We start from the raw sequence: 15,132 nt of genomic DNA, 5'->3' as shown, positions 1-15,132 counted from the left end.
ATATTGTCTGCAATTAGTGTTCCCTCCACATCTATCGAATGGCTAACTAATGAGAAGCATATGCCTACTCCCTCTTGTCTTCTTCCCAGCCAATAACCTGCTTTATAGAGGCAAAACTAATAATCTTCACCTCAGGGAGCTACTGATAATCTTGTAGATCACCCAAGACAAACAGGAAAATAGCTAAAATGTCGCCCTTCTGGAAGAATAAAATAATTTGACTTCTCAGAGTTTTTCTCTGACCAGCTAAATATTTGTTGTTGTTGCTGTTTGAACAAATGCTTCCTATCATCCTTGTATTCTAACATATATTCACAATTTGTCACTGTACTCAAACACACTATAAATTTATTACATAGAAGATGACACCTAGGACTTTAAGTGTCTATCTTTCTTTATGTTCTTGAGCTTCCAACCTTGCTTATGATCAAGAAATATTTGCTTGCATATAACAAACAAGTCAAATAAAGGACATTCCTAAGTACATGGATCACTTGTATATCCCAATCCTAAAGGAATACACAAATATCCATACAGTAGATACAGATGTTGCCATTGAATGTTCCCTTTGCCCTTTGTGCATATCATATAATAAATAAATCTTGTTGAATCTTTTTTTTCAGAAGGCTTTATTGGAATTGTCATTAAAGCTAACTTAGAAATCAGCATCTTCAACAAATGGTGTTGGCATAACTGGAGACTGACATGCAGAAGACTGAAGATACATCCATGTCTATCTCCATGCACAAAACTTAAATCCAAATGGATCAAAGACATCAACATAAATCCAGCCACACTAAACCTGTTAGAAGAGAAAGTGGGAGTCACCCTGGAACGAATTAGTACAGGAGACAGCTTCCTGAACATGACTCCAGTAGCATAGACACTAAGATTGACAATTAAATGGGACCTCCTGAAAATGAGAAGCTTCTGTAAGGCAAAGGACACAGTCAGCAAGACAAAAAGGCAACCCACATATTGGGAAAAAATATTCGCTAACCCCATATCTGATAGAGGGCTGATCTCCAAAATTTACAAATAACTCAAGAAGAAAGTCTGCAAAACACAAAGGGATCTGATCAAAAACTGGAGTACAGAACTAAATAGAGGATTTTCAATAGAGTCTAAAATGTCTGAGAGACACTTGAAAAAGTGTTCAACATCCTTAGCTATCCAGCAAATGCAAATCAAAACAACTCTGAGATACCATCTCACTCCCTGCAGAATGGCTAAAATCAAAATCTCCAATGACAGTTTATGCTGAAGAGGATGTGGAGAAAGGGGAACACTCCTTTACTGCTGGTGGGAGTGCTGACTTGTACAAGCACTTTGGTAATCAGTATGAAGATTCCTCAGGAAAATGGGAATCAGTCTACCACAAGATCCAGCCATTCCACTCTTAGGCATATACCAAAAGGATGCACATTCATACAACTAGGATGTTTGTTCCACTGTGCTCATAGCAGCATTATTTGTAACAGCCAGAACATGGAAGCAACCTAGATGTCCCTCAACTGAAGAGTGTATAGAGAAAATGTGGTCCATTTACACAATGGAGTACTATTCAGTGAAAAAAAACGGAATCTTGAAATTTGCTGGCAAATGGATGGCACTAGAAGAAACCATCCTGAGTGAGGTAAACCAGTCACAAAAAGAGAGAAATTGTATGTACTCACTCATTTATGGATTTTAGACATGAATCAAGGGAGTGACAGCATACAATCCAATTGCCAGAGAGTCTGGGATACAGAACCTTCATCCAACAACTGATGAAAGCAGAGGCAGATACCCACAGATAAACCCTGAACTGAAATCCTGGAATCCAGTGTCAGAAAGGGAGAACTGATGGGTAAAAGAGTTAAGACTGTGCTGGTTTAACCCACAGAAACAGTTGACTTGAGCAAGGGGGAACTCTTGGACCGCAGATTGATGGCTGTGTGGAAAGCATGGGACTGACTCGGACCCCCTGAATGTGGGTATCAGTGAGGAGGCCAAGGTAATTTATGGGACTTTGGGTAGTTATTATTTATCCCTGACATACAAATAGATTTTGAGTGTCCATTCCACAGTGAGGGAAACTCTTTCATCCTGAACTCTTGAAGAAGGGCCTAGACCCTACTCTGGATGACATGAGAGACTCTGGAGATCCACCATGGAGGCCCTCACTCTATCTGGGGATCTGAGTGGAGATTGGGTGGGGTCTGGGGTACCTGACGGGGAGGGATGGGGAGGAGGGGAAGGAGAGTGAGCTGGGATTGACATGTGAAACATACTTGTTTCTAACTTAAATAAAAAAGGGAAAAAAAAGAAATCAGCATGCCATCTCAAAAGAAAAAAGTGAGGAATAATTTGTAATTTTATGACTTATAGCTTGCCTTAAAATTTTCATGACTTACTATTTTCCTCTCTGTGTGTCTCTGTCTGTATGTCTGTCTGTCTGTTTCTCTATCAGAGACACAGCACACACACACACACACACACACACACACACACACACTAAAATCACACGATAATAATTGTCAAAACCAAATAAGAAAACACACTTAAGGAAAGAGTCCTAGCTTTTTTTTATCATGTCTATTGTATATTAGCATCTAGATTAATATCAACTTTCTTAAAATAATGATGATCATTATTGGTGGGATTGATGTTACTTCTGTACATGGTGAGTCACAATGTTTGAAATTTCTCTACACAGTCAAAGGGTTTTTTTTTATTGCTTTATCATATCCTGTTCTCACATAAAAACTCAAAGTTACAACTTTTTAACAGTTAACAGTAGGCAACTATCTTTAGTACAACACGAGAAATGTACATCTTCACCAAATTAACTAATTGAATAAAATCTATAAAGGAAAATTTGCATGAGAAGAAAATAAACTTGAAATTCTAATGTACTCTCCATAAAGCCACGTTAAGAAGCTAAGCAGTAAAATAAACACTTGTCTTTGGGGAGTGAGTAACTTACTATTTCATGTATTACACAACATAGGAAAGTAAGCTCTAGATATGACAGTTCTACACAGATGAGCTAAAGGTTGAAAGAATAGCACACATTCTACCTCTTTCTTCCTTACAGAAGAAAGAAAAAAACATAATTACAAAAATACTACAGTTATTCTCTACAACTTCCACTTTTTTCCTCCATTTCAGGTGTGGATATGAGAAGATTGTGTAGATATATTAGCAGCATTGTCCTGATGCAGTATTAGTATATTCTCTGGACAATTGTGACAAGCCATTTGTGGGACAGAGGTTGGAAGAGATTATCCATCAAAGGAAATACAGTTTCAAATGTACACTTTTTACTTCATTACAACTATACAGCTGTAATTTTATAAAAGCAAAATTCCATATTTAATCCCAGCTGAAATTTTACACTGATCAATGAATTATGTTAAAAGGAGTGCCATGACTCTAAGGAAATACATAAAAGACAAAAGTCCCTAAATTGTGAATTAGGGCAGAGAAATGTACTTGAGATAAAGTGAAAAATGCAGTTTTCTAGTCAGATGAGATAATCGTTGTCTTTACCCCATGTGAATTCTAAACCCCTATCTGACTCATTATAAAAAGCATTCCAAAATTGTTCATTAATGTCCACAGATTACCCTATGCATTGCTCTAAATGTCTGACATTGTTATTTTATCACATTTTTACTATATAATAATACTATTCAGAAGTCACAGAAGTTGAGTTTTACTCTTGGAAATAGCAGAAGTACTTCAACAGACACTGAGCCTTATGGATATTGTACTGGTGACCTCTTAAGAGTTTTCTGCAAAGATATTCATGCAAAAATCACATAACTGAATGTAGTCTTTCACAATTCTCTCTGACAATTTGTAATGATACTACTTTCCTGTTTCTCCTTGTTCCTGAGTTCACTGCTTATTTACAATAAAATAAGCAAATGTTAAAATATATGACAACAAATTATTTAAATTGGAATGCATTTTGCTATTTCATTCTATATAATTAATGAAAGTGATATGAAGTAAAGTTTGATTATGTTGTGAATTAGAGAAGCACACATTTAGATAATCATAAAGAATGCACTCAAGATAAAATTTATAATGAAACTACAGTAACTAATCACTCACTATAACACTTAACAAAACAAGAGATATTTGCACATTTGAAATGTGTAGAAAAAACAAATGTATGTCTTTATCTGAAATCTTATCAGTAAATTGATTAAATGGTTATAAATGTTTTCTTTTATGTAGGAAGACCTGGAAAATTTACTCACAATCCAATTCTTTGGAGGGAGGGAACTTCCCATAATGCTTTACAGTTTAGCTTTAGTATACATAGCAAGAATAAATGTGAGTTCAGTAATTTTATGTCAGGATTCCTTAGTTATATTCAGAATATAAACAAGTAAAAGGCTCTTTAGATTTCACAAACAATGACATGAGGTTTGGAACAAAAAAGTACATGAAGTAGGCAAGCAGTCCACAGTCCTGAAAATTCCATAGGTTGTATATGGAGTATAATATGGGCCTTGGTTCGCTGAAATCTTGGCAACGTAAGTGAAAATGAAAATCATTAATTTTAAATATAAAATAGGACATCAGCCCAGATGGAGGAAATCTAAAGAACAGAAATCTGAAATCTGAAGATAATCCAGAACAACTTCAGCCACAAAATAGCAGCAAGAATCTCCTCTGAAATACATAATGTAAATGACATTGACTTCAAAAATCTGGGTTTGAAGGTAGGTCATTCAGAGATGCCCACAGACATTATGTGCTGTTCTTGGGAAGTTTGGGGATCTGAAATTGAGGAATTCAGAATCTACGCATGATTCTCACAAATTTGTCTCTCAGGTCAGCATGATGGCCAAAGGACCTCACACAAATATTCCAATAATGTGAATACCACAAAGCTATTGATGTTATTGTAGTTTTGTAGCTGTCACTAATGGAAGTCTCAATAATATTAAAAGATTCTGATGAATGAATAATGGTTTTAAAAATATAAAGCACAAAAATACAAAGAGTTTGATTCCCATATTCTATCATGATAAGAATTAAAACAAAACAAAACAAAAAGCTGGGCAGTGGTGGTGCACATCTTTAATCCCAGCACTCGGGAGTCAGAGGCAGGTGGATCTCTGTGAGTTCGAGACCAAGCCTGGTCTACCAAGCGAGTTCCAGGACAGGCTCCAAAACAATGCAGAGAAACCCTGTCTCGAAAAACCAAAAAAAAAAAAAAAAAAAGAATTTTACTATTTCTATTAAATTGATTTTTATGAATGTTTTATCAAACAACTACAAAATAGATTATTTCAAAACTAGTTGAAATCTTAGAAACAACTAGAATTGATTATGGAACTGCAATTATTTTAAAAGGAATGATTTACGACTTGAGAAAAATACAAAGTGTTCAGGATTTGATAAGCTATTAAAACCATTTAGGACTGAAGCCATGATCATCAAGCTTAACTAGATATCAAGGGGGAAAAAAAGCATTTTTTGTCAAGAACTGTCATGGATCAGCAAAGTTCAAAATTAAGAAAAGAAGAAACTTAAATGAACAAAAATCTATAAACTTGAAATAAAGTTAGAATATAATAGTATAAGGCATGAAAGCAAAAAGAAAAAAAAGAAAAAGTGTGTATCTCATGACAGAAAGAGACAATGTTAAAGACATAAGGGAGTTTTAGAAAGGGAATAAATAGTGTTCGCAATGAATTAGAATTATTACACTAAGTATGAGACTCAGGTGAAAGCAGCAAAGATTTACATTTTCTATTGAAGCTGGAAAATACTTTATAATAGTTTCTATTTACACCCCTTAGTTTCTGGGTGCCAATAAGCCAATAAGTCACTGTTGACTAGGTGGAGATCATGAAGGGAGCATTAGCATCCTTTCCTTCAGCTCTTACTACATCTACCATTGTGTATATACTACGTCCCACATTTTCTCCAGGTAAATATCCTGACTCTAGTTCACTGAGTATGACACATTATGTCCTATAGTGAAGTCTCTGGATGATCACTGCTGCAAAGGGATCCTGCTTTTACAGCTCTACCTGAGGAAATGACCAATTTATTTACCGCTCTACTATTGATTATTAGGTTGTGGAAGTGGTGGTTTTTTATCTTCAGTCTTGATGAAAATATGATTGTTTGTATCAACGGTCAACTAGATTGGGTATTGAATCACTTTAGAGAAAAGTCTCTCTACATGCATGTGAGTGAATTTTCAGATCTGCTCATTGAATAGGGCAAGTCTACAAGAACTGTGGGTGACACCATTCAGTGGGCTTGGAATCCTGGAGAATATAAGAGAAAATGAGTTTAGGACCAGCTTTCTACCTCTGATCTTCAACTAACTCCTGAATGAGGACAAATGTGAGCAGCTGTCCCAAGTACTGCCTCTATGACTTCATTCCATAATAGACTACACCACCAAACTGAGAGCAAACTTTCTTTCTTGAATTGTTTTTGCAGGATGTTATCTATTGTTAAGGAGTAGAGGAACCAGCACAGCAGGTATAGTTGCAGAATAGTTGGGAAATTCAGGCTAAAAAATGTTGTAAACAGACTTTAAAGAGTCATGTTAATGTGCTATAGGAAAACCAGAATGTCAAGACTTATATGAGCTGTAGGACCTTCTGGGGAAAACCGACTCTAGGGAAAATAGAGATGGTTATTTAGAGATGATTAAAGTTAAAACCAGGCAAGGAGTTTAGCTTTATTTTCTCTCTGCCCTGAGAACTTCAGAGATATTAAATTTTAAGATAACAGCATATGATATTTATATGAGGAAAGATAAAGGCAGCAAAGCATTCATTCTGTAGCACTGTTATTACTCACCATTCTTATCCAATTCTACAGGGAAAGAACAGCAAATGTGGGAAACAAAAAAATTCTGTCTTCATTGGAAAAAAAAGTTTCAGCCAAAGGAATTACTTGAAAAGAGTCTGCAACTTTTAGAGACAGACTTCCTTCTTTGCCCAGGGTAGTAGGAAAGGTTTCCTGAGTATAAGAACTCTCTCATCTAAGGGTCCAATTTGTGAAAACACAAGTTCCTTTGAATGGGCAGAGCCTAAATTGTAAGTACCAAAATGGTATACATGCATTAAGGAAAGCAACTATGAAAAATAAGAGTAAGGGTTCCCCAAAGATCAGCACACAGGGTACAGACACTGTAGTTTGAGATACAGGATCCACCCTAAACTGACATTATTGACCATGTGGTGCTGGTTTTTCAGGCATGGGACTTTCAAGATTTAGACGGTAATGAAGTATGTGAGCCAGGGAATTTACTATAAGGTCAGTATCTCCACAATGAAGCATTTAAAGGGCACATAGTGAATCCCTCAAGTGAAGGTTAAGTTGCAATGGAGAACTATTCAGCAGAAAGAAAAAAACAATGGAATCCTGAGATTTGCAGGCAAATGGATGGCACTAAAAGAAACCATCCTGAGTGAAGTAACCCAGTCACATACTGATTTTAGACATAGATCTGGGGAGTGCTAGCGTACAATCCCATGGCCAGAGAGTTTGGGAAACAGAACCTTCATTCAGTGGCTGGTTGAAGAATATGCAGACTCCCACAGCTAAGCACTGAGCTGAACTCAAGAAAGCCAGTAACAGAGAGGGAGGACTGATGACCAAAGGGATTAAGACTGGGCTGGTTTAACCCCCAGAAACAGCTGACTTGACAAGGGTTAGCTCTTAAATCCCAGGCTGATGCCTGGGAATCCAGCATGGGACTGATCAAGACCCCATGAATGTAGGTGTCAGTGAGGAAGCCTAGGTAATCTATTGAGTCTTGGGCAGTAGATCAGTATTTAACCCGGGTATAAAAATGGAATTTGGACTCCCACCCAACAATGTGAGATGCACTCTCACCCTAAACTCTTGGGGGAGGGTCAAGGCCCTGCCCTGGATGAAATGACAGACTATGGACACCCCCATGGAGCGCCTCACCCTCCCTGTGGAAATGAGAGGATATTGGGGGGGTTGGGAGGAGAGCACGGGAGGAGGGGAGGGAAACGGAAAGGGACCTGGAACTGACATGTGAAGCAACCTTGTTTCTAATTTAAAATTAAATAATAAAAAAGGAAAAAAAAAGAAAAATGTAATTAAGTAATTTTTGGTTATTTACTGAATGCTTACTTAACTAATAAATTATTTTAAGGAATAAACTATTTTAAAATAACGGAGTTATTTTTATTTCTTTTTTTAATCATATTTTATTTTAATATTAAATAGCTTGTTTTACATGTCAATCCCAGTTCCCTCTCCCTCCCCTCCTCCCGCACTCCCCTCCCCCCCCCACCCTATTGCCAAACCCTTCCACATAGGGGATATCTAGAGTCTGTCATTTTACTCTGGGTAGGGTCCAGGCACTCCCCTAAGAGTCCAGGCTGAGAGAGCATCCCTCTTTGTGCTATAGGCACACGAAGACTGTTTGTATACCAGGGATAGACACTGATCCACAGCTCAGGGCCCCATAGGTTGCCCAGGCCTTCTCTCTGACACTCACATTTGGGGGGTCCAGATCAGTCCCATGCTGGCCTCACCACTGTCTCTCTGGGGTCCAAGAGCACTCCCCTGTTCAGATCAGCTGTCTCTGCTGGTTTTGCCAGCCCATTCTTTGCCAATTTGCTCATCACTCCTCTCTCTCTGTCACTGGGTTCCTTGGGTTCAGTTCAGTGATTAATTGTGTGTTTGACTCTGCTTCCATCAGTCACAGGATGAAGGCTCCTGGATGGTTATAGACATCAAGTTCATTATCAGGAATGGGCATTCGAGGTGGTCTCTCCACTATTGCTTAGCTTGCCAATTGGTGTTATCCCTTTAGATCACTCGAGGTCGCTCTGGTGACTGATCTGTATTCTATCCTATGATTCCCTCTTCCCCCTATTCTACCCCCACCCCCTCAACTTCCTGTTCCCCCATGACCAACTCTCTTCCTCTTCACCCCTTCTCTTCTTCCCAGGTCCCGCTCCCCCACCCCTCGCCGTGTTCCCCATCCATTCAGAGGATCTTGTCTCAATCCTCTTCTCTTGGGTACTATGCATACATGCATATCTTTTAGGTTCTTTCCTGTTTCCCAGACTCTCTATCAGTGGAAGTGCAGACACAGTAAATATTCACCTTGTCTAAATGAATTAGTAAAAATTTTTGAAAGGCATTTAAGAGTGAAGACTTTTGGAAATAACAATTAGATTGACATACAATGTGAATATCCCTCAGTATATCTTAGTAAACAACGGGAAGAAGGTTAGAAACTAATCAGGAGTGAAACACCATTTATTAATACTTGTGATCTTAGTCTTTACTAAAAAAATTGGAATTATTTTTAATTGTATTTGTTTAGACATTTATATAAGATATAGGTGTTGTTGGTTCTTTAAAAATTACTATTAAGTGGCAAAGATCCTGATAGCCTGTATTAATGTGAACCTATTCTTTAATTATAGGATGACAACACCATCATTTGGCAGAGGCACCCTATGTGGGTCATGGTATTTGTTGCCCTAGACTGGTGAACTTTCAGAATTTAAAGGATATGATCACAATGTTGAATGTATCTTCTAAATTAAGATAAAAGATGCAAAGGGGTTAGGGCTTGGCGGATGAAATCCACAGAAACAGCTGATCTGAACAAAGGGGAGCTCATAGACCCCAGACTGATAACAAAGAGTTCAGCATGGGACTTATCCAGACACCCTTAATGTTTGTGTCAGTGAAAAGGCCTCAGCATCCTTTGGGACCTCAGGCAAGAGATAAGCACTTAGTCCTGTCATCCAGATGGACTTTGGGAGCCCATCCCATGTGGCGGGATGCTGTCTCAGTCTGGACGCATGTGGGAGGGCCTAGGCCCTTCCCCAGATCATATGGCAGACTTTCAAGATTCCCCCATGAAGGGCTTCACCCTCCTTGGAGAGTTTAGTGGGGATTGGGGAGAGGTTAGGGGAGGATTGAAGTGGGGCTAGAGGGGGGTGGGGATAGCGAGCTAGAATTGACATGTGAAGCAAATTTGTTTCTAATTTAAATTAAATTAAAAAATAAATTACAAAAAAGATAGAAAGCATATCAATTTTTCTTTTAAACAAAAGCAAAGTAAATTTAGGAAAAATGTTTAAAATTAATTTATTATTGTTGAATTTTCAGTGAAAACTGATGTTGAAATAAAAGTTTATTAGTAGGTTTAATTCAGTACAGTACAGAAAACCATGTAAGGATTCCACAGCTGAGTGTTCTTGGCATATTTTTAAATTTAAATATATTACATTGATATTTGATAATCAGAATTTAAATTTGATTCTTCACATATAACATGTCAAAATGAACAACAGGAAATGAATTGTATTCATTGTAGTTTGCTTTTTCTTTAAATCATCTATTGTTTTTCTTTTTGTCATCCTAAAGACACCGTATTTGGAACATTACTGCCATTGTCTCTTAAATACGTATGTGTGTTTAACACTTTTTGAAATAATTATTGTTATATATAAAAGAAGGATTATTAAATATTGCTCACATATTAGAAATCACTAAAGAAAATAAAATTTGATTTCAATTACCAATAACTTTAATTTATATTTATCTAAATACAAATTTAAAATAGGTAGCTTTGCATATAATCTCTAAGTGATAATTGTAATGATAAATTATTGAACAATAATTTGGTGGAAGTGATCTTTTGAATTCATATGCATGAGTAGAAAATTTTGCCATAATTATAAATAAAAACTCATTAGTGCAATTTTAGAAGGAATTGAAGCATTTTAGAATTTAATTTATTACAATGATTAATATGCCTTTTTAGTACTTATTTGCCCTCAACCAACTTAAAACTCATTAAATATAATTTTCAAGAGTGATTTCTCCACTTATACCACTTTACTTTCTAAGAAAAATAGTTTACTATATATTCACTATAAATGTACTTATATATTTCAAAAATGTCCACTAGTCTAAAAATGCATAGTATGCATTAATCACTTAACAATTATTTTATAAGTTTTCATTTTACATAAACATAATTTTTATGAAATTATCAAAATTTTTGGAAAAATTTAGATAACACATTTTCTTTTTTAAATCCTTATTTTTAAGGATTTCCAACCTGCTTAGTATGATAAGAAAATATTATCATGTCACTTTTTCTGAAATTTTCTCTAATTGACTACTTAACCATTCCAATTGTGAGACATTTAATAATCTTCTCACATTTTAGCAGGAATTAATAATACCTTCATGATATCGATGCGAAGATCAGGAAAAATACATGACTAAGTATTTTAAAGTTTTCTGACAGATAATGACAGCTGAATATAACAGAAGTTTATTTGTTGTGTTGTTTATATATGTGTCTTTTAGAGCTGTGTTCCCTATGAAGTTCATTTCACTGATTCAGTTCTTCAATGGGACATACCTTCAGCTGGTTCTTCTGTGTACATTTAAAAAATTGAATCATGGAAATTATTTTACTATTTACAAAATAAGAATTTGGGCTAGCAAGATTGTCTAGAAGGTATAGACTGCTACTAGCAAACCTGAGGACCTGAGTTCCCATAGTGGAAGCAGAGAACTAATATTGAAATATGACTTCTAATCTACACATATTTCCATGGAAGCCTACCCCCACACACACATACACATGCACCTACACATGTTCATTCCCATGCCAGCAAACACACATATCTAATAAAAGTGTAATTACAATAAATACAAATGTAAGTAAATTCTTCAAGTTTTCTATTATTGAATTAAATAACTCATACCAAGCATAATTCCAATTATTTATAGCAAACCTATTAATACCTATAAAATATATGCATGTGATGAATCAAAATATTTTCAGGATGCTTTCAGTATATTTCTTGAATATGACCATATTGATTTTGAAATATCTTTGAAATCTTTAAGCAAAAGTGTACCTTATTGCATTTCTTTTGTTTTAGACAACAAAGCAAAACATTTTAAAAATAGTTAGCTAATCCTACTTATTAAAACTTTACACAAAGACTTCTACCTGTTGAGGTAAAACAACATCTGTCCACTGTAAATAATTGCAGAAACGTTTTGCTCATTGGCCTGAAATAAACATATGTCTTAATATAAAAACTAAACTATTACTTTCTTCATTGGTATGTTAATTACCAGTGAATGTTAATTACAGAGTTTTACACCTGGATTTTCAACCTAAAAATAATCCAAATTTGAGAAAGATTGAGAGTCCCAAAAGTTTAAAATTTCAAGTTATTTGATATTATACTACTTTCTTATTTTTCCATCAGCTCTGTCAATTTTCTCTCTACGAAAGTTTGCCAAAGTTCAAAGATCAACACTGAAGAGAGGGTAAGGTTAAAAGTACCTACACTTTATCAAAGAAGTGTGGAAGCAGTTTAAATATGACAAAGTACAGAAATATTATTTTCTATTACACTGTTATTTTATCTACTTTTTATGTAAAAGATAGATTACAATAGAGTTCAAACTTGTCATGTTCTTTTACTGTAAATTCCTCAAGTCATAATTCTTATATATTTTTAGATAAAGTGATTGCCAATGCAGCAAGACTTCCTCAATTTGGTTTCTATATATGGTCCATATAGAGTTTGTCTTGCATTACCTAACTCTAGGCTGGATTAAAGGCCCCATTCAAAAAAGGAGCATTTATCTCTTCTTTTGGGTATTCAAATGCACACACTTTACCATGGTTTAACTAACACAGGGCCTTGGATAATGGTAATTTTTTTATTGAGGGGAATAGAATTGAGTGGTAACATTGAAAATGGCAATCAAATTTTCACAAGAATGTGATACCTAAATATAAATACATAGTTTAATGTTCAATAAATTATAATAGCCATGGCTCTGTATGACATTCAGTATGTCTGGCACATTCTTGCATCAAAGCACACCTTGTAATATGAGAGTTCATGACATCACCTTCATAGACTATAAATAACATGGAAACATTACCTTCTGTATTGTAATGATTCCTTCCTGTGTGTCTTTGTCAGCAGATATCTTGAAAATCCCCAGTCCATCACCATCCACTATTTTGTATTCCATTTCTGCATTAACTCCTATATCTGCATCAGCAGCTTTAATTCTGGCCACGACAGATGCTACAGGCAAAGATTCTGGAACATTATACTGGTAAGATCCTGTGGAACATCAAAATAAAGAATGAACAGAACTTTCTTATCCTCCTCTTCTAAGAACTACTGCTTTATTTTCATAATATCGTATTGTTTTTTCTCAATAAGGAAAAGATAAGACAATATAAAATGAATGAAAAGTTCCATGAAGCCTCAAGAAATTTGAGATTCATGTTTCAGCAAAGACAAGTGACATAAACAGATTACCTGAAGAAAGTTGGGTTAGGTGCATCTAGTAGTATCTAGTAATTAGAATTATTCTTCCTAGAGTACTGAAACTCAACTAATAAGTAAAGTACAATTATTAAACATATGTTGTCATTTAGATATATTAACCACCACAATAATATTGAACAATAAAACAGCTCTCTTGACAAATATCCAAAGGCATGACTAATATTTCTGATAAGTTAACACTGATTTTATTTAGTATCTTTTATAAAGAGACTTTCACATAACTGGACAAGCACCTATGGAAATAGTAATATATGTCTACTTGTAAAGTCTTAATATTCCTTTAGGAAGAAGAGTTGAATTTGCAAATTCTATATTTTTGATTCTTGACATAGTAGTACAAAAGTATAAGTGATATTATTTTAAAAGGGACAAAGAAATGAATAAGAGAAATGACCTATACAAACTTTTATTTCACTGATTTATTAGTGCTTTTCATCGTTTTGTAGATAAAAAAGAATTTTGAGGGACAGATGTGGAACAAAGAAGGGATGCCACTGAGTAATGTGTTTCTTGACAATTTGCTTCTAACATTTATTTTTCTTGCCCCTTACACTTTACCTCATACTCTATTAATTGTAATTCCATGATGCATTTGCAGTTTTCCGTATAAAAGGGACAGACTGTCCTTAAGAGGGATGTAGAAAAGAATAGGAGCATAGTCATTTTAGACTTTAATTTTTGAATACTGAATGGTACAATTTTTTAAATGATTACAGTATATCTGTAACATTTTCAGTGAGTTCCTTACACTCATAGAGGTATCATTAATAAATCTCAAAGGTTTCAAGGATACAGTAATAACTAATTTGCAGAAAAATCAGTTAGTATAATAATGAAAATAGAAATGAAATGATAGCTAATTGAGTTCTTTCACTTTAGAATCCAGGAAAGGATATGAGACAATGTAAACCCTGGGCTCCATGTCACAAAAGCATGAAAAGCACAAATACTGAAAGCAACAACACCATCTCTTTATCAGCGTTAGAGAGAAACAGTCATTTTACAGGCAACAGAAGATAAAAATAGCATTCTTCTTGAAAACTAGCCCCTTCTTCCCATGGTAAGCCACAAAATGCATAAATGGATTTTTTTCTGTGCTTTTTGAAAGTACCATAATGTTTCTTATAAAATAATAAAAGTATCAAAAGATACAAAATATTTGAATATATATTTGATTAAAAACCAAAAGTTTGCACTGTAGCTCACAGTTATTATTTCATATATTTATTTCTGTCTCTTGGTATGGAATTGCTTCTATTGAATAACCATTTTAGAGTCATGGAAAAGACAGACTAACCTTTGAGTTTTAAGTCAATGGCAGTTAAGATTCACTATGGGAAGGGAGTACCCTTCCTTAACTTAGCCAAGTGCAAGATAATCTTGTACTACATATGATCTACCTAGTTGTCCATGATCATTCAGGTAACACAAAGCAAATGCCATGAGGCACAAACAAGCAAACAATATTTGACAGACTTGTTGGGAAGAAGGGAGTTCCTAGGAAGAGGCAAGAGAATAAGAGTTGGTTATTAGGGAGACTATCAATGCACATTATACGTGTGATGCAAATATAAAATTAAGAAAGGAATAGAGAGCCGGGCGTTGGTGGTGCACGCCTTTAATCCCAGCACTCAGGAGGCAGGAGCAGGCGGATCTCTGTGAGTTTGAGGCCTGGTCTACAGAGCGAGTTCCAGGACAGCCTCCGAAACAATGCAGAGAAACCCTGTCTCAAAAAACCAAAAAAAAAAAAACC

The 15,132-nt window shown here is 35.4% G+C and overlaps 1 protein-coding gene across 3 annotated transcripts in view; it reads right to left on the bottom strand.

Moving 5' to 3' along the window:
- Positions 1-15,132, bottom strand: part of Cdh7 (cadherin 7) — a 134,768-nt gene that overhangs the window by 51,514 nt on the left and 68,122 nt on the right. For all 3 annotated transcript variants that reach the window (XM_040738179.1, XM_040738178.1, XM_040738180.1), the window contains one exon: positions 12,961-13,148. In XM_040738179.1, the coding sequence (XP_040594113.1) occupies positions 12,961-13,148 (188 nt within the window). The remainder of the gene's footprint in view (positions 1-12,960; positions 13,149-15,132) is intronic.

This window comes from Mesocricetus auratus, unplaced genomic scaffold, assembly GCF_017639785.1.
Source record: "Mesocricetus auratus isolate SY011 unplaced genomic scaffold, BCM_Maur_2.0 Super-Scaffold_100676, whole genome shotgun sequence".
Taxonomy (NCBI): domain Eukaryota; kingdom Metazoa; phylum Chordata; class Mammalia; order Rodentia; family Cricetidae; genus Mesocricetus; species Mesocricetus auratus.
This window is presented reverse-complemented; position numbering and strand designations above follow the sequence as displayed.